General features: G+C 42.7%; 2 protein-coding genes across 9 annotated transcripts in view; one reads left to right on the top strand and one right to left on the bottom strand.

The window, feature by feature from the left end:
• Positions 1-536, bottom strand: part of Sgce (sarcoglycan epsilon) — a 70,113-nt gene extending 69,577 nt beyond the window's left edge. For 4 of the 7 annotated variants that reach the window (XM_004862698.3, XM_087204712.1, XM_004862699.3 and 1 more), the window contains exon 1: positions 313-536. In XM_004862698.3, the coding sequence (XP_004862755.1) occupies positions 313-421 (109 nt within the window). In that variant the 5' untranslated portion in view covers positions 422-536. The remainder of the gene's footprint in view (positions 1-312) is intronic. The other 3 variants (XM_004862696.3, XM_004862695.3, XM_004862697.3) reach the window with 3 other exon arrangements.
• Positions 537-699: 163 nt separating this feature from the next.
• Positions 700-19,150, top strand: Peg10 (paternally expressed 10). Of its 2 annotated transcripts, none has more exon segments than NM_001291216.1 (2): positions 700-902; positions 13,183-19,150. In NM_001291216.1, coding segments are annotated over 2 exon segments (2,364 nt in total). In that variant the 5' UTR covers positions 700-897; the 3' UTR covers positions 15,541-19,150.
• The last annotated feature ends 348 nt before the right edge of the window (positions 19,151-19,498 follow it).

Genomic DNA, 19,498 nt, shown 5'->3' with positions numbered 1-19,498 from the left:
TAGAGAGAAATCCACCACGGGGGCTGGGCGTGGGAAGGGGTGCCGGGAAAAGGAGCCAGAGACGAAATTTTTGTGCCGCTAAACAGGGAAGGGCTGCAGGGGCGCGGAGAAAATGAAAAGGCCGGGGTCAAGCCTGGGGAGGGCTCGACGGAGCCGGGAAGTGGGATGTGGGGTGTTCTGGAGGAGGGGTGCAATGGGGCACCAAGAGGGGCTAGCGCCCAAAGGGCGCGCCTGGGTACCCGAACCGGGAGGGGGAGGGGAGGCGGCGGCCTGGGGGGCCCCAGACCTCCACGGCGCGCGCAGGCCACTAACCTGTCAGTAAGAATGTGCCAGTGGTCGCGGGGCTCATCCTTCTTGTCCCCCGACCCTGCCTCGTCCAAGCACAGGGGTCTCCCAGCTCCCACCACCGGGGCAATTGCATTCTCGGCCTGGCTAGGCCGGCTGTCCTCGATTCTCCCCTCCCCTCCTTTTCTTTCCACCCAGCTTGGCCAGTTCAACATCAGCATCCAGCAACAACCCCCCTTCTTGATCCCTTGCTCCCTCTAGCGGCGGGCCAGTGCAGCGTGGCCACCCCCTCCACCCCATCCCCCCATCCCGCCCCCGCACCCCCTCCGCCCCCCTAGCCCGCGGAGCACGCTGGGATTTGGCGCCCCCCTCCTCTGTTCAGCCTATGTAAGGATCGCGGTCTGCGCTCAGGGTACACGCGCTTCAACTTAGGTTGGTGTGTGTCGAAGAAACCTGAAGGCGACCAGCAGAGAAGTCCACCGAGCCTCGCGGAAGGTCCGCTGAGCGGCTCCGTCCGCTCTCTGGGCGGCGGAGCACCCAGCAGGTCCCACGCCTGGCCAGGTGTGGGACTCATCCTCCCTGTCTTCGCAGAGGAGTCCTCGAGTGGTGAGTATGCGGTGAGGATTTTTTTTTTAATTTTTAAGATCACATTCATTACCCGTTTTTATCAGAAGCGACGGGAGATGGACTAGCGCCCCTGGATATCTCCACGCAAACCTTGTCACGCCTTCACTGGCTGAACCCCAAAATTGAGGAAACCAAGCCTTCGAGGCTTTGGTTTCCAGGACTCAAGTACAGAGAGGCTGTAGACAGATATGATCTGTGGACAGTAATGAGCTGCAGACGCACCTGAGCTACAGACCAATTTGCTCTTCAAATGCGCTACCAAGTGACATGTGCTACAAACCAATTGGCGCTTTTATGCGCTACAAACTGCTAACCGCTTCAGTTGCGCTACAAACTGATGCTCTATGCACTATAAACTGATGTGCGCTTCGTGCTCTGCAAACTGATGGGCGCTTCACGCGCTGCATACTGATGTGCGCTTCATGCGATACGAACTGATGGGGGCTTCCATGCGCTACAGGCTGGTGCTTCATGCGCTACAAACCTGTACGAATTGCAGCGACAGAGGAGCTGCACACCAAAGACTGATTTGCGCCTTGAACGCGCTACAAATTCTGAGCTGCAGAAGATCAGCTCTAAGAAGGTGCTGCCAAAATGATACGATTGATTCGTCCTACAACAGCGCTTCATGAGCTGTAAGGCACATGCACTGCAAAGGTACACGAGCTGCAGAACAATTTACACCTCAGATGCGCTACAAAATGGGAATTGCTGCAGAGGTAGATGAGTTTCACAGTGTTTTGCTCTACATATAAACCAAATAGAGGGACAGGAGCTGCAGAGTACAATGACCCTGGATTCTTAAGAGGGGAACCTGCACCCTTTCACCTTTTGGAATGGCTCCCATTCTGTAAGCGGGATCTCTGCATGATGGTGCTGTTAGACAAAATGGAGCCCCGGGCGAAAATTAGTGTTTAACATTCTGCCCACACCATTTCTGCTACAGCAGTGGAATGGAGGGGCACTGACTTTTGGTGATGGCAGGCAGATTGGGCTGCCTGCCTAGTTGTGCTTGATTGAAGTAGCGGTGTCGTTGTCTTGGTAGCGCAAATTGGCAGCCAGCAACAGTTTGTGAAAACTGTCGGTTTGCTGAATGTGGGGGGCGGGCGATCTTGAGGTGATTGCTCTTGCTGCATGAAATGAATCTGGATGTTGGAAGCTGCTGGGAGGGGTTTGGGGAGAGGGGACCCTGGCAGAGGCGTGCAGAGACTCTGCAGCCAGTCTCAGACCTGCCCCCCCCCCCCGTCCGAGCTAGCCCGCCTGCTCTGCAGTAACTGCACAGAGCACCCTAGCGCCTCCTTCCGAGAGCGGAGCACCTTATTCTGAGCGCCTCCCTCCTTTGCTCTCAGCGCCTACTTAGAACTCGCGCGCCTCCGCGGCAGCGCGCCTCCTAGAGCCCCTCCCCAAGGCTAGTCTCCTCTGAGGCGCAGGCCCAAACCCCGCCTCCCTCTGAGCCCGCCTCCTCTGAGGTGGCCTGCCCAGACCCTGCCTCTCCTCCCAAAGCCCACCTCCTCTGAGTGAGGCATACACCCCCCCGCCAGCCTGCCTGTGCCTGCGCACTGTGGGCCTCCAGCCCCGCCCCGCCCATCAGCCCTCCTGCTCTGAGCCTGGCTGGCCAGCCCTGCCCCTCTGCTGTTTCTCTGCTGCGTGGTTTTTGCTTTTTGTCCACTAGTGTCTAATATAAGGATAATCAATAAGAAACTTAACAACAATAGTAATTATAACTGGCATTCATAAGCACGTTTAATAAGTGCTGTGCGGTATTAAATAACATAGTCCTATGTTTGAAATTCCCGATAGTAGATTATGATGGGAACTTCTAAACTGACATTGCTTGTGCCTTAAGGTAGTTTAACCCAATGCTTTTATTACAATTAAAGAACAAAAATTTTTAAATGTCTTCACATTCAGCTTTTCAGGGGGACACCAGTGGACCTGCTGGAATCAGATACTTTGGTGAATACAAAACATGGGGTAAAATGAACTGTATTTCTAGGAGTTTTAAGCTGTGGACTGGTGCTTCTGGCTTGGCCTCTGAGGGAGGATGAGAAGTCTTTGTGCCTGCGAGGCTGTTTTTTCCTTGGCAGCTCTAGGAATTAGCGCTGGCTGGCCTGGCTAACCTGGCTACGTATAATAAATTGTACGTGGCCCTCAGTGGGCGTTCGTTAGCTGTGTTAAATGACCAGAGTCCCTTGGTTTATTTGTTATGTTGCTTAGTGTCTGCAGGTCTTTTTCGTTTTCTTCTTCCTGTTTCATATGATACTTTGATGTCCTGGATTGTGTTGCTGCCTTATCTCACTCACATCTAAAAGTTTCTGTTAAAAAAAAAGTATGTATTTTGAACTGCAATAATGTAAGCTGTAATTATAAAACCAATATTAATTTAAATTATTCCAAGTAATTAGCTTTTTTCATAAAAGGCTGATTATTTAAGTTATTCCAAATAATTAGCTTTTTTCATAGAAAGCTAATTATTTGTTATTCCAGGTAATTAGCTTTTTTCATAAAAAGCTACTTAAATTTTGGGCAAGTAGGTTATTAATGGTACATATTGGCATTTAAAATTTGTATGAGGTAACCTGGTTACATTATAAAATACAGATTGTTTTAGCTGGCATAATTAAACATCTGTATAATTTAGATGTACCATATAAAAATATTACTAACTGAATGAAGAAATTTTAAAACCTGGCTCTACATATTAAAAACTATGAGGCAAGATTTTGTTACGGGGAGAAATGGGGTCTTTAGCTCTCATGACTACCACTCTGCTAATTGTTCCCCTTCCAAAATATACAATCTATGGAAAATAATGTACTTATAATTACAGCTTTAATTAAGCCTGCTTCCTCTTTGGGAATTTTGTATTTGCATATTCAAGAGGTTCAAAATATTGGTAAAAATGCATATCAATAGAATTTGCACTTTATAATACTCAAAAAATTTGAACATTTGAAAATTTCAAACAACTAATTGTTGCTTAATAGTGTTTCATTCTCTAATGAGACGTTTATATATGGTGTTTTTTGGCTACTGTTACTCCTTGGTGTGTTTGGGGAATAAAAGTTTTTAGAAGTCATTGTGAAGAGTCAATAATTAATCAAATTCTAAACAGACTAAAAATGAAACGTTTGTCTTATGTAAAGATGACATCTGCCCCAGGCCGTTTATGCAGTGTGACCTCTCCTCAGGAATGGGACCTCTTGACCCCACCTTTCTAACCCAGTCCCTATAAGGGAGAATTTAAGGAGCCAGAGTTTTATAAATGGAATTAACTCAAAGTGCTCTTTTGATCCCATTAACTCGTCCTGCTCCTGCTGTTGTTTAAACATTTTTATACTTACACCCACTGTTAACCCACTGCCCCATATCCACTTACTTTTAAAGTGTTTCAACTACTGTATTCTGCTTTGAACTTGAGTCCCATCCTAAAATTGCAAATTGTTTGATATTGGTAAAGGTCAGAGGTCTTAAACTGGTGACCTGGAAGGCCACATAAGGCCTTGAATTTGTGTAAGCAGCACTGTTTTAAAATTAAAAAAACAAAACAAAACTGAATGTCTTCGGGTAGGAGGGGCATACATACTCATGTTATATACTTCAGCCCCACCCTATATTTTAACTTCAACTTCTTCTCACTTTTAAATTACCTTCCTCTATAATAAAGGTATTTGAATTTTAACCCCTGTTGACTTTTTTATTTCCCTAAACAATATATTGATTGCTTGCTGATGTCTTAATGTAATTTCTGTCCCATCCTTGTTTTTTATAGATGTTGCTAAAGCCCACCCGGTGTCTGTGATTGTCAAGGAGGCTGTTAGCCTTCCTGATCTCCATCAGGCTGCATGGGGCCATGCTGTGAATGCTCTTTAAGAACTCTTGTCTCTGTTTTGAAAGTGTTAAAGTCTAGATGACAGAAGTGGCACATTAGTCACCTGAACTATGCTTATGAGTTCTTTAGTGGGACACTAAAACTCTTAATTTGATAAATAAAATTTACATTATGCTGTAAGTTTATATTGCTATGGTCACCAATACAGTATCTTTAAAGAGTTGGAGATGAGACTGTCACAGATTATGATGTGTTTATTGTGTCTCCTGATTTTTTTTTAAGGTTGAATATTTTTATCTTGAATGTCAATTATTTATTGTTTTCATACCATAATTTACTAAAACAATTAAGTAGGAGGTTTAAAACTATTAAAATGGCATACTAATCCTTGACCTTTAAGGAACTGGCTTGCTGTATGGCCACCTCATAGGGGTCCTCCAGGGGACCATAGCAACAGAGGGAAAATTGCTACAGGTGCTGAGCAGGGAGAGGGGAGGGGTCAAGGAGCAGGAGGAGTATTGAGAAAGGCTGATAAGCACAGTCATCATTTTTTTTTCTTAAATTCTTTTATTGGTACATTGTAGGTATACAACACAATTACATTTCTCATTGGGAATTGTACCTTTACATAATGCATCTTGGTTCTTATTTTTTCCCCATTCCTAGCCCTCCCTTCACCACCTCCACCCTTCCCTATTTACAAAGACTTTATTTCCAATTCTCAGCATTTTTCCTTTCCCTTCTTTCCTTTCCCCTGCCCCTCCCACTACCCCTACCCCTTTGGACCTTGGATCTTTTCTTCCTATTTTGCATGATCGGTTATTCATTCTAATCATTGGTACATTTTAGGTATACAATATAATGACATTCATCATTGGAAATTTGCACCTTTACATAATCTCTCTTGGTTCTTAATTTTCACCCTTGCCCAGCCCTCCCTTCAACCCCTCCAGTCCTCCCTATTTACAAAGATTTTGTTCCTATTTTTCCATTTTCTCATATTAATCCCATTCCCTTCTATCCTTTCCCCTAGCCCTCCCGCTTCCTTCCCCTTTGCCCCTTTTCTTCCTATTTCACATTATCTATTATACATTTTAGTCCTTATTTACACTTTCAGTTTCTCACACCAGAGAAACTATTGGGTATTTATACATGTGTGTCCTATTTACTTCACTTAAGAGTATCGCCTCAATGTGCATCCACTTAGCTATAAATGTCTCTAATTTCTCCTTTTTTATGGCTGAGTAGTACTCCCTTTTATTAAAAAAACCACATTCTCTTTATCCAGTCTCCAGGTGATGGGCGTTTGGGCTGTTTCCAAGTTTTAGCTATCACAATCTGTGCTGCTATGAACATGAGCGCACATATATCACTGTGGTATGATTCTTTTAATTCTTTGGGGAAGATCCCCAGCAGTGGAATAGTGGGGTCAAATGTGACTTCCAGTCCTAGTTCTTTGAGGTATCTCCATACTGATTTCCACAGTGGTTGCACCAGTCTACACTCCCACCAGCAGTGGAGAAGGGTTCCTCTTTCCCCACAGCCCTGCCAGCATTTGTTATTGGTGGATTTCATGATAGCAGCCATTCTTTCTGGAGTGAGGTGGAATCTCAGTGTTGTTTTCATTTGCATCTCTCAAATGACCAGTGATGTTGAACATTTTTTCATGTATTTCTTTGCTATTCCTACTTCTTTGTCTGAGAAATGTCTGTTCATTTCAGATGCCCATTTTTGGATTGGGTCTTTTAATTTGGGAGGTCTGATCTTTTTAAGTTCTTTATAGATTCAACATAGTAGACCTTTGTCTGAGGAAAAGCAGGTGAAGATTTTTTCCCACATTGTGGGCTGTCTCTTCACATTGCTGGTGGTTTCTCTTGCTGTGCAGAAGCTTTTTATTAAGAAGAGATCCCATTTGTTGATTGTTTGTGCTAGTTCATGGGCAACTGAGGTTTTGTTCATAAAATCTTTTCCTACACTGATGTCTTCAAGGGTTCTACCTAACCTCTGTTCCAACTGGTTCACAGTTTCTATTTTAATATTTAGATCTTTAATCTATTTTGATTTTAGTTTAGTGCATGGTGAGAGATATAGGTCTACTTTTAATCTTTGGCAAATGGAAGCCCAATTTTTCCAGCCCCATTTATTAAAGAGGCTATCTTTCCTCCAGTGAGCATGTTTGGCTCCTTTATTGAAGATGAGATGGCTGTGTCTGGTGTTGTTTCTACATCTTCTAATCTCTTCCACTGATCCTCAAGTCTGTATCTTTGCCAGTACCATGCTGTTTTTATCACAGTAGCTTTGTAGTATAGTTGCAGGTTGGGGATTGTGATATCCCCTCCCATGTCTCTGTTACCTAGAATTGCTTTTGCTATTCTGGGTCTCTTCTTATTCCAAATGAATTTTTGGATTGTTTTTGCAAGGTCCATGAAGTATGGTGCTGGGATCTCAATTGGAATTGCCTTAAATCTATATAGCAGTTTTGAAAGTATGGGCATTTTCACTATATTAATCCTTCCTACCCAGGAGCAGGGGATATCTGTCCATTTTCTGATATCATCTTCAATCTCTCTTTTCAGAGTCCCACAGTTTTCAGAGAAGAGGTCTTTGATTTCTTTCATTAGGTTGATTCCTAGGTATTTCAGTTTTCTGGATGCTATTGTGAAAGGAATTATTTGCCCTAATTCTCTCTCAGTGTGTTTGTCATTCATGTAGAGGAAAGCTATTGATTTTTGTGTGTTGACCTTGTAACCAGCTACTTGACTGAATTTGGTTATTATGTCTAGAAGACTTTTGGTGGAGTTCTTGGGGTCTTCTATATAGAGTATCATGTCATCTGCAAATAATGACAATTTGACTTCTTCATTTCCTATCTTTATTCCTTTTATTTCTTTCTCTTGTCTAATTGCCGTGGCTAATGTTTCCAGAACTATATTGAACAAGAGTGGTGATAGTGGACATCCTTGTCTTGTTCGTGATTTTAGTGTGAAGGATTTCAGTTTTTGAGCATTTGGTATGATATTAGCTGTTGGTTTTTCATAGATGGCTTCTATCAGTTTGAGGTGGAGACCATCTATTCCAATTTTTTATAGGGTTTTTATCATAAATGCATGTTGAATTTTGTCAAATGGTTTTTCTGCGTCTATGGAGATAATCATATGGTTTTTGTTCTTGGCTCTATTGACATAGTGTATTACATTGTTTGATTTGTGTATGTTGAACCATCCCTGCATCCCTGGGATGAATCCCACTTGATCAGGGTGTATGATCTTCTTGATCTTCTGCATTCTGCTTGCCAGTATCTTATTAAGGATTTTTGCATCTATGTTGATTAGTGAGATTGGCCTATAGTTCTCTTTTTCAGTTGGGTCTTTCTCTGCTTTGGGGATCAAGGTGATGCTTGCTTCCAGGAATGAATTTGGAAGTATTGCTTCCCTTTCAATTTCATTGAAGAGTTTAAACAGTAGTGGCAGCAGTTCCTCTCTAAATATCTTGTAGAATTCAGCAGTGAAGCCATCAGGGCCTGGGCTTTTCTTAGTTGATAAGTTTTTTATTACAGTTTCAATTTCATTGGTTGATATTAGGTTGCTCAGAATTTTTAGGTCTTCTTCATTCAACTTTGGTAATTCATATGTATCTAGGAATCTGTCCATTTCTTTTGTGTTGTCCGTCTTATTGTTGTATAGGTTCTGGAAGTAGGTATTGATGATCCTCTGGATTTCTGCTGGGTCTGTTGTAATTTCACCCTTTTTATTCCTAATTGCATGGATTTGGGCCTTTTCTTTCCTTTTTCTGATAAGGTTGGCTAAGGGTTTGTCAATTTTGTTGATTTCGAAGAACCACTCTTGGCTTCATTGATTTCTTTGTATTGTTCTCTTAGTCTCCATTGCATTGATTTCTCCTCTGATCTTTATAATTTCCTCCCTTGTATGAGCTCTGGGGTTGTCCTGTTCTTCTTTTTCTAGAAGCTTGAGGTTCAGCACCAGGTTGTTTAATTGGGCTCGTTCTGTTTTCCTAATATGCATATTCACTGCTATGAATTTCCCTCATAAGACTGCTTTCATTGTGTCCCATAGATTCCAATATGTTGTATTTTCATTGTCATTTAATTGAAGGAACTGTCTGATTTCTTCTTTAATTTCCTCTGTGACCCATTGGTTATTCTGAAGTGTGTTGTTCAATTTCCACGTGTTTATGAAATTTTTTGAGTTTCTTTTGCTATGGATCTCTAATTTCATTGCAGTGTGGTCTGATAATATACAGGGGATAACTTCAATTCCTTTGCACTTACTTAAACATGTTCTATGTGTGAGTATGTGGTCTCTTTTTGAGAATGACCCATGTGCAGCTGAGAAGAATGTTTATTCTGATTTTGTGGGGTGGAAGACTCTGTAAACATCTGTTAAGTTCATTTGTTCAAGAGTTCGATTGAGTTCTAGTATTTCATTACTTATTTTATGTCTAGTTGATCTATCTATTTGTGACAGTGGGGTGTTGAGGTCCCCCACTACAATTGTATTAGTGCATATATGACTTTTCATGTCCATTAGTATTTGTTTTATATAGTTGGGTGCACTAGTGTTTGGTCCATAGATATTTATGATTATCATCTCTTCCTCTTGGAGGGATGTAGTGTCTTTCTTCGTCTCTCTTAATCATTGTTGCTTTGAAATCTACTTGATCTGCAAAGCGGATAGCTACTTCTGCTTTTTTCGGGTTCCTGTCGCATGAAGTATTGTTTTCCACCCTTTAACTTTCAGTCTCAGCGTTTCGTTTTGAATTAAGTATGTTTTGTGTATACAGCATATTGTTGGATTTTGCTTCTTGACCCATTCTGCCAGTCTATTTCTTTTGATTGGTAAATTGAGACCATTAACGTTAACAGTTATAACTGAAACATATTGACTTGTCATTGCCATGACTTTTTCTTTTTGTTGGGTTCACCCCCTTTACATTTAATTTCTTGTCATGCCAGATTGGTTCATTCTGTTTTGCTTCCTGGGGTTGTGATCCTCAATGTCTGTTCCTAGGATATTGTGTAAAATTCTTTGGAGTGCTGGTTTGGTATTCATGAAGTTCCTAAGGTGCTCTTTGTCATGAAAGTATCTTATTTCTCCATCCATTTTGAAAGAGAGTTTTGTAGGATACATCAATCTGGGTTGGAGGCTGTTTTCTTTTAGGGCTTGGAATATGTCACTCCAAGCTCTTCTTGCCTTGATGGTTTGTGTTGAGAAGTCTGCTGTGATTCTGATGGGCTTTCCTTTGTATGTGATTTGTTTCTTTTCTCTAACTGCTTGTAGAACTTTGTTCTTCTGTTGTGTTTCTGGAATCTTAACAATTATATGCCTATGTGTAGGGTTTTTTTTGATGAAGGCTATTTGGTGTCCTATATGCTTCACTTATCTGTATGTCAAGTTCTTTTCCCCTGCTTGGGAAGTTTTCTGCCATTACTTCTGCAAAGAGTTTTTTTTATGTCATTTGCCCTCTCTCCTGTTTCTTCATTGACTCTGATCAGTCTTATGTTATTCTTCTTTGCATCGTCTAGCAGCTGCTGGATTGATTTCTCATGTTCTCTTATAATTTTGAAGCAATTTTTCTTTTCCTGGTCATTAATTGCAGTCTTATCTTCTATATATGAAATTCTGTCCTCACATTGGCTCATTCTGCTGTGTAGACTCTCAGCGAAGTTTTTCATCTCCTGGAAATCTATTTGCATCTGTTTTATGGATTTCATTTGTTTCCTATTTTAGGATTCCATCATGTTCCTGAGCTCCTCTCTAGATTTATTAATCATGTCTTGCACTAGGGTCACAATTTCTCCTGTTATCTGAGAAATTATTTCTGATTTCATTTTTTCCAGATCCCCTTTTGTTGCCAGTTCAGTGGGTCCAGGTGGTTGAGTATCAGAGCATTCCATCTCATTTCCCTTTGGGGTTGCTGTAGGTGATCTGGAAGTCTGGTTTTGAGACTTATTTATGTGTTTTCTCATTTTGACTGGGGGGGTGGGGGAATGCTGTTGGCTCCTGCACGGATTACCTCCTCTGAGCTGGGAGAGGTGGGACAGGGGCCGGGAGCGGCTGTAGGGATGGTGACCCAAAAGCCCTTTCCTCTGGGCTGGGAGCAGGAGGACAGATGGTGGCCGGGAATCCCCTTCCTCTGGACCAGGATCAGTGGGATGGCGGCTCGGAAGCCCCTCCCTCTGGGCCGGGAGCAGTGGTACAGAAGGTGGCCCAAAAGTCCTTTCCTCTGGGCTGGGTGCAGCAGTAGGGATGGTGGCCGGGAAGCCCCTTCCTCTGGACCAGGAGCAGTGGGACAGCAGCTTAGAAGCCCCTACCTCTGTCCCGGGAGCAGCGGAACTCAGTACCATGGTCTGGTGGTCCGGTGTCCTCTGCATCTTTGTAGTGTGGAACCAGGTGGTTGTACAGAGCAGCTGGGGGCGGGGGTGTCCAGTGGATTGTTGCTTTGGCGCAGGCTGATTCGGCATGTTCCGCATGACTGACAACCTCAGTAGGGTGTGCGCAGACCTGCCTGTCTGCAGCGGGCTGATTCGGCGTTTTCCACGTGACTCCCACAATCATCATTTTTGATTATCACTTTGTTTTTAAATTTTCCTAAGTCTCTAATTAACAAATGTTTACCTTTTTGGCTTGATGTAATTTATTTAGTGCTCATCTTGGCTTGACAGGTCAGAGAGAAGCAAGTTATACTGTATTTTAAACTTTTACTTATTTAAAAGTTTTAAACTAAACTTTTAAAACCCAGATATACTTTAAACTTTTAAAACTTTGATATACTATGCCTTTAAACTTTTGTTGAACTTTTTAAATTATAAAGATTAAAACTTTTTAAAAGTTTAGAACTAATGAAAGAACTTTTAAAACTTTTGAAAGTTTGAAACTTTTGAAAGTTTGGAATTTTTCAAAAGAAATTTTAAAACTTGAAAGTTTACAGCTTTTGAAAAGTTTAAAACTTTTGAAAGTTTACAACTTTTGAAACGTTTAAAACTTTTAAATTAGAAAGCTTGTTAAACTTTCTAATTTAAAAGTTTTAAGACTGTCCATAACGTTAATTATATAGTTAACTTTTTATGTTTTTAAATTTTCCAGATTTGAGATTTGAGGTCACTGAAAAATTTTAAATGATTACATCATTCTAAGTGCATTTAACCCTATTTTCAGAAAGAACACAGGCAGACATTTTATTATGATTTACTGCCATCATTCATACTTAGAATACTGACCTCCCCTCCACCTCCACACATAGCAATAAGTGCAGCCCTACCTCACCTACCCAAACCTTTAGGTGGGGCTCTGCTAACAAATCTTGATTAAAAAGAAGGGATTGCAAACTGGTGACTTATAGGACAAATAAAGCCTTGGATTTCTTTGACTAATATGATATTTTTAAAATATATTAAAAAATATCTTTAGGTATGGATGACCTGCTTGCTATAATTGTAGCCCCTCCCTGTTTACACAGAAAGTTATTTCTGTCTTTTAGTTGATAACTTTATTAATATCAGCTAACAGTTATTGGACATTTACTGTGCAATTTATCTACATTATTTAATTAAGTCACAATCAATATGAGGTATACTATTATTGGGCATCTTTGAAAAATAAGTCCCATTTTACAGCTCAGCTCTTCCTGGGAGGCATCGATATTTGTTGAAGGGTCTGCATAGTGAGGGTGAAACTGGCAGACATTGTTGCTGTTCGGTGCCATTTGTGTCTCATAGACAGTTCTCTTTGGAAAGTTAAATTATGGTCAGAAAAGTAATTAATAATTTTAATAATTACTAAAAAGTAATTAGTAATTAATCTTGTGGTTTTTGTGGTAGTGGCTGTTGTTTGATCAGGTAATTAGTGACTTTTCTGTGGAGGTAGCCCTGAGTTGTGCCAGGTGGCCAGAGTGCATCCCCTTTCTCAGGACTGATGAATATAGGCACTGTGATTTCAATATCTCCTTTTTCTGGTATATTATTGGTTGGAATATTAGCTACTGTTTTGCCTAATTTCTCTAATAGCAAAGGTTACATTTTGACATTATTTTGCCTAATTTATTTGGCATCCATCTTTGTGCTGGAAGTTTTTTTGCTCTGTTCCCTTGATTAAAAACCACTTGTTTGCCATGTCTCCGCATTATTTTATAGTCTGCACAGGTAAACATGCTGATGGCAAAGTTTATGTATTATTGAATTATAATGAACAGGTCACTTTTGAGGAGGAATAGGTCATTTGGACAGCCAGACTGATGTGCTTTATTGTCTATCGTCCTGATTGGTAACTTCATTCTCCTCTGTTGTGAGGGTGTGTTTTATTTGTTCACTAGTTATTAGTATGAGCCAGTAGAGCAAGGGGATATTTTAAATACCACATGTTCTTTGCATTGTGCCACTTTGAATGTACATACTGAAGGTATACTCTTGTGTCTATTTACAGAAACAAGAGGGTTTTGAAAACCAAGAGGAGGAGGGGTGGAAGAGGGGGCCGCAATCCCGGCCTCCAACCCCAGAGGAGTGAAGCAACACCAACATCTGGGAGGTCACCTCCCACCCCAAGAGTTCCCATGGGCCCGGCTGACTGCCCACCACCTCCCCCTCCACCTCCCCCCAACAACAACAACAACAACAACAACAACAACTCCAAACCTAGTGGCCACAAGAGTCCCTGTGTGCCCAACATGACCGAACGCAGGCGGGATGAGCTCTCTGAAGAGATCAACAACTTGAGAGAGAAGGTCATCCGGCAGTCCAAGGAGAACAGCAACCTCCAGAACCAGGTGCAGAAACTCACAGAGGAGAACAGCACTCTCCGCGAGCAGGTGGAACCTACCCCTCAGGATAACCAGGATGACATTGAGCTGCAAGGTGCTGCAGCAGCTGCTGTCCCGTCGTCCACCCCAACTGAAGAAGAGTGCCCAGAAGACTTTCCTGACAAGTTTGACGGCAACCCAGACACGCTGTCTCCTTTCATGTCCCAGTGCCAGATCTTCATGGAGAAGGGCACCAGAGATTTCTCAGTTGATCGTATCCGTGTCTGCTTTGTGACAAGCATGTTGACCGGTCGTGCTGCCCGCTGGGCTTCTGCAAAGCTGGAGCGATCCAACCATCTGATGCACAATTATCCAGCCTTCATGATGGAAATGAAGCATGTCTTCGAAGACCCCCAGAGGCGTGAGGCTGCCAAACGCAAGATCAGACGTCTGCGCCAGGGAATGGGGTCTGTCATTGACTATTCCAACGCTTTCCAGATGATTGCCCAGGACCTCGATTGGAATGAGCCTGCGCTGATTGACCAGTACCACGAGGGCCTCAGTGACCACATTCAGGAGGAGCTGTCTCACCTCGAGGTTGCCAAGTCCCTGTCCGCCCTGATCGGCCAGTGCATTCACATTGAGAGGAGGCTGGCCAGAGCCGCTGCTGCCCGCAAGCCCCGCTCCCCTCCCCGGGCACTGGTCCTGTCCCACCAGCACCAGGTCGATCCCACCGAGCCCATTGGAGGCGCCCGCATGCGCCTCACCCAGGAGGAGAAGGAAAGGCGCCGCAAGCTCAACCTCTGCCTCTACTGTGGAAATGGAGGGCACTACGCCGACAACTGTCCTGCCAAGGCGTCCAAGTCTTCACCGGCGGGAAACTCCCCGGCCCCGCTGTAGAGGGACCATCAGCGACCGGGCCAGAAATCATTAGGTCCCAAGATGATTCTCTGTCACCACATTTACAAGTAATGCTCCAGATCCATCTCCCAGGCAGACACACCCTGTTTGTCAGAGCCATGGTCGATTCGGGTGCTTCTGGCAACTTCATCGATCATGAATATGTTGCCCAAAACAGAATTCCCCTGCGAGTCAAGGACTGGCCAATACTTGTGGAAGCAATTGATGGGCGCCCCATAGCATCAGGCCCAATTGTCCATGAAACTCACAACCTGATAGTCGACCTGGGAGATCACCGAGAGGTGCTGTCCTTCGATGTGACCCAGTCTCCATTCTTTCCCATTGTCCTGGGGGTTCGCTGGCTGAGCATACATGACCCCAACATCACCTGGAGCACTCGGTCTATCGTGTTCGACTCCGAATACTGCCGATACCACTGCCGGATGTATTCGTCAATACCTCTGTCACTGCCACCAGCAGCACCCCACCGGTCACTTTATTACCCAGTGGATGGGTACAGAGTTTACCAACCAGTGAGATACTACTGCGTCCAGAATGTGTACACTCCAGTAGATGAGCATGTCTACCCAGATCACCGGCTGGTTGATCCCCACATCGAGATGATCCCTGGAGCACACAGCATTCCCAGCGGACATTTGTATTCATTGTCCGAAACCGAGATGGCAGCTCTCCGTGACTTTGTGGCCAGAAACGTGAAGGATGGCCTGATCACCCCAACAATTGCACCAAATGGAGCCCAGGTTCTCCAGGTGAAGAGGGGATGGAAGCTGCAGGTATCTTATGATTGCCGAGGTCCAAACAATTTCACCATCCAGCATCAGTATCCTTGCCTGTCTATTCCAAATTTAGATGACCAAGCACACCTAGCAACATATACCGAATATGTTCCTGAAATTCCTGGATACCAGTCATACCCTGCATATGCCACCTGCCCTACCTATCCAGTAGGATATGCGTGGTACCCAGTGGGACGAGATAGTCAAGGAAGAGCTCTCTACCTACCTGTCATGATCACTTGGAATCCACACTGGTACCGTCAACCTCCAGTACCCCAGTATCCGCCCCCACAGCCACCACCCCCACCACCACCTCCCCCACCACCTCCCTCTTACAGTACCTTGTAAATACCTGTCATGTTCTTCAAGGTCTCCACCCTCAAAGTTTATTCCTGTGCAGTTTCTCAATCAGTGACTGTGTGCAAAATTGAGCTACTGTATCTTAAGGTCACCTGAGGCACATCCTCTCTGAAAGGCTACGGAAGGTCAGGGCAATCTTGCTTGAATTGGCACACATCCTAAAGTATCGACCCTCAGTAATTCTGAGAGCAACAGAATACCAACAAGTTGTCTCTCAGTTTTCAACCTTGACTGCCAATTAATATGTTTACTGTTGCCTGGAGTTTACCTGGATAAACCTCTGTCACAATCTAAATTATAGGCTGCCAATTTCTTTACAGAGAAGCTGATGCACACACAGGAAATGCTGATTTTTTTGTGGAGGTAGAGACAGGAAGGAGGATGTGATCTTTCTTACAGTTTCGGTCCTCTACAGTATTGAAGACCAACGCCTTATAAAGGAAGCCACAATTAACTGGTGCAGTGTGGAAATGCTTCCATGATTCTCTTGCTGCACCCATAGGAACTTCACCATCTTCAAAGTCCACTTTCATGGTTCCTTAATTCTCAAGGAGCAGCACCTGGACTGGTTCTCCTAGGAGCAGGTAAAACCCCTGCAACATGGAACACCTTAGGCCTGAAAAAGAAGTGCTCTCTTAGACAGACTTGCATGTTAAAGAGCGTGCCTTCACATCCTGGTGCAAATCACATGTACCCAAGATCTCTGGCTTTGACACAACATCTTAGCATCACCATGCTAGTAATAGCTCCCATACGGTTTTAACCATCCTGTACCTAATTCTTAAAAGGTACTGATACTTCAGAAAGAATTTTCACGAGTGCTGTCAATTGGCTGAATTTTTGAAGCATCTGTCTGTGACTCTTTGCCATATGCATCTGGGCATTCCATTCCTTCATCAGATGAAGCATTAGGATGTATAGAGAGCGGACATGATTTAGCACCCAAACCTGTGCATGGGAGCAATTAGAGCACTGGGCACTGCCTAAATGACCAGAGGCTGACATGAAACTGCCAATGGATGAAAGGCCTCAGAAACCAACTCACATGACTCAGTCCAGTGATACTTCTGGTGTCTCCTGGATGGTTTTTGCTCACCAGGGACTACCTGACTTCTTTTAGTCTGTTCCCTTGCTACTACCTTGACCCATTTGTCTAATCTCTCTTTCTTTAATTCTTTACTACTGCCATTAATCCTGCTGCAGGATCTGTGTCACCTTCTGCCTGGTCGCTGAGACTCCATGCTGCTGTCATGCATGGAAGAAGTCTTGAGGAAGCACGTGTTTCAACACATACAGTCTCCAATTGCCAAATCAATTTGAGCAGTAGGAAATCACATGCTTTACATTTCTAATTGCCTGCCATGGAGAGAAGTCTTCATGGTGAAGTTTCCTCTTCCATCAGCATCACCTTTCACACCCTTATGACCACTCCCCTTATCCTTGCATGTTTTATCATTCTTTACCAGTGTTTTAAAGTGGTGACTATGCTTTCAGAAATTTCCATTGAATTACAAAGTACTATTCAATTTTTACTTAAACTAAGTAAAGATAACATAGAATATTTCCCCACTGTGAACTTCTTACAGCACTGTGAATGAGAAGCTTGTCAAAACTGAAGTGTTTGTAAAATAGCTTATCTTGTTGATCCTCCATCTTCAATTTCAATATCATAAAAAATCAATACTACCAATTGGGCCTTTAAAAATCACAAAAGAATAGAAACATTCAAAGAAGAAATCTAGTTTGATATTTAATTCAAAACAACTTTTCCTTGCTTTCTTCAGTGGAATCAGAAAGCTTGTCAATCACTTGTGTGTTTTAGAGTAATTACTTTGGAAATGGTGCATTTGTGCTTCTGGACTATCGTGAAGCGTCAGTTCAGTTTACCTCAGAATCTCACTCCAGCCTCCATCCATTTGAAGTCAAGTCGTTTTGTGTCAGATTTACAGTTATCAATTGATCTTCGAGCTGCAGAGTGCCCAGAAAAGGGCAGTTACCTGCAGCCCTGGCATGTGCACACGGACATTTGCCATCACTGCAAGCAGAAGTCTGGAGAAGTTGGCCAAGGACAGGACAGTCGGGGAGAGCATGCTGATGTGGGTTCTCAGCTCACAAAGTCCCTGACACATATTGGACTGTTTGCTAAAGCTTGTGGTTAACTTTCAGCAGTGTGTGCTATGCTTTCTATCTATACTATCTATAAATGTTAGGTGTTAAGGATAAGTAATCTTAAATTAATTCTATAGTATTGAAATTTGTGTAAGTTTCCTTTCTCACAACTGATTTGTTTTTGTTGATCAAATTTATATTTGGATAAGTTTCCTTTCTCTCACCTGACTTGTTTATGCTGATCAAAGTTATGTTAATTGACTCTTTTAAGAATTTCTTTTGGCATTTCCAACAAAAATGCCTTTTTTCATAAAAAAGAAAAAAATGTTAGAAAGGGAGCAGAATGAAACAGAAAGGAGATAGATAAGACAATTGAATCAAGTAGAAAAAAGATCATAGTTGCTAGTTGAGCCTGAAGTGAAGTAGCTGAGGATGTTGGAACAGGAAGTTTACATACCTTTTTGAAGAGTCAATTTAGTTTGAGCCAGGAGGTATTTGTCTTGGGTGTTAGTAGTTTGATTAAATCATGTGAAGAAATACAGTGAGCTTGCACAACATAAGAGGAGTACATCTCTGTGGTGCAGCCTGGAATTCTGTTCAAGTTTGCAGGTACCTCTTGGACTCCTGAATTGATCCAGCTGTCATCCACCACAGACACCGTACGTCAGACTAGTTCCAAGATTGGCAACAGAGAACAACCTTCTGGAAAGACCTGAGCAATCATGGAGGACCATCTGAGGAAAGAAGAGCCCAGTGGGAACCATGTTACATTTGATGGCACTGAAAGTTCTTTGTTGTTTCAGATTGTAGAACACTGTTGTATTGGTCTGTGAAACATCGCATTGTTTTAATTTCTTTATGTTATCAGTTTAAGTAATTGGGGATATATATTTAAGCATAAGTATTTTAGAGTGGGAGGGACTATTAAGTAATCTTAAGTGGGTGGGGTTATTTAGATAGTTAGGATAGTATTATGTATTAGATATCTCTCTAAGTGGACACATGTACTTTCCTATGACCCTTTACCCTGTAATTGTTACCTTTAAGATTCAAATAAATTCAGAAGGCACTGCAGGGAGTTCAACCTATTGAGAGTTAATTGGACATGGATAAAACCTTATGGAAAGTTCAAAGATGATTAGATGAATAATTGAGTAAAGGCCCTAGGTATTAACTCTGGGGATCAGATTGTTAGCAAAACCTTGAGAGTTACAGGATGGATAGGTACCCTTTGAGAAATTGTTGCCGGACTGAATTTGATTACAGTAGATGGTAAATATTCCTGGAAGTTGTAGCAGAGTGATGAATAACGACCCTTGTTTCTGCCCCTGTCAGCAGCCCTCCCTCCTTCCCTAACCCTGCACTTCCTACCCCCAATCCCTACCCCTTCTTCAAACTATATTGCTGTATTCTCTTTATATTTCTCTGTATTTACTAACATTGTATTGATCTTATAACAATTCAATAAAGATTTAGTGGTTAGTGCAAATTGTGTCCTGATCATTTCAGCATCCACCAGCATCAAGGGCATGGGGTGGGGATAGGGAGGATGAAGGAAGGTGGAGTGGTGGGGGGGGTGAGATGAGAGGATGACTGGGTAGGAGTAGGGATGAGGGAAGATGAGAGGAGAAGAGGAAAGTTGGGAAGGGTGGAGTTAGGTGAGTTTGGCATGGGGGTGATCTATAAAGAACACATTAATCACACAGCCCAATATCACATATACAGAGTACCCTAGGAAATCAACATATTCCAGTTGCAGCACATCAACATAATAATAAACCAATAGTCATTCCAATGACAACAGATTTTAATACAAATATTGCTTGGACTACTTGAG

Source organism: Heterocephalus glaber, unplaced genomic scaffold (assembly GCF_053883595.1).
Source record: "Heterocephalus glaber isolate CG9 unplaced genomic scaffold, H.glaber_assembly_v1.0 deba00000546, whole genome shotgun sequence".
In the NCBI taxonomy this organism is placed as follows: Eukaryota; Metazoa; Chordata; class Mammalia; order Rodentia; family Bathyergidae; genus Heterocephalus; species Heterocephalus glaber.
Note: the sequence above shows the minus strand (reverse complement) of the source record. Positions and strands in the feature narration are given on the sequence as shown.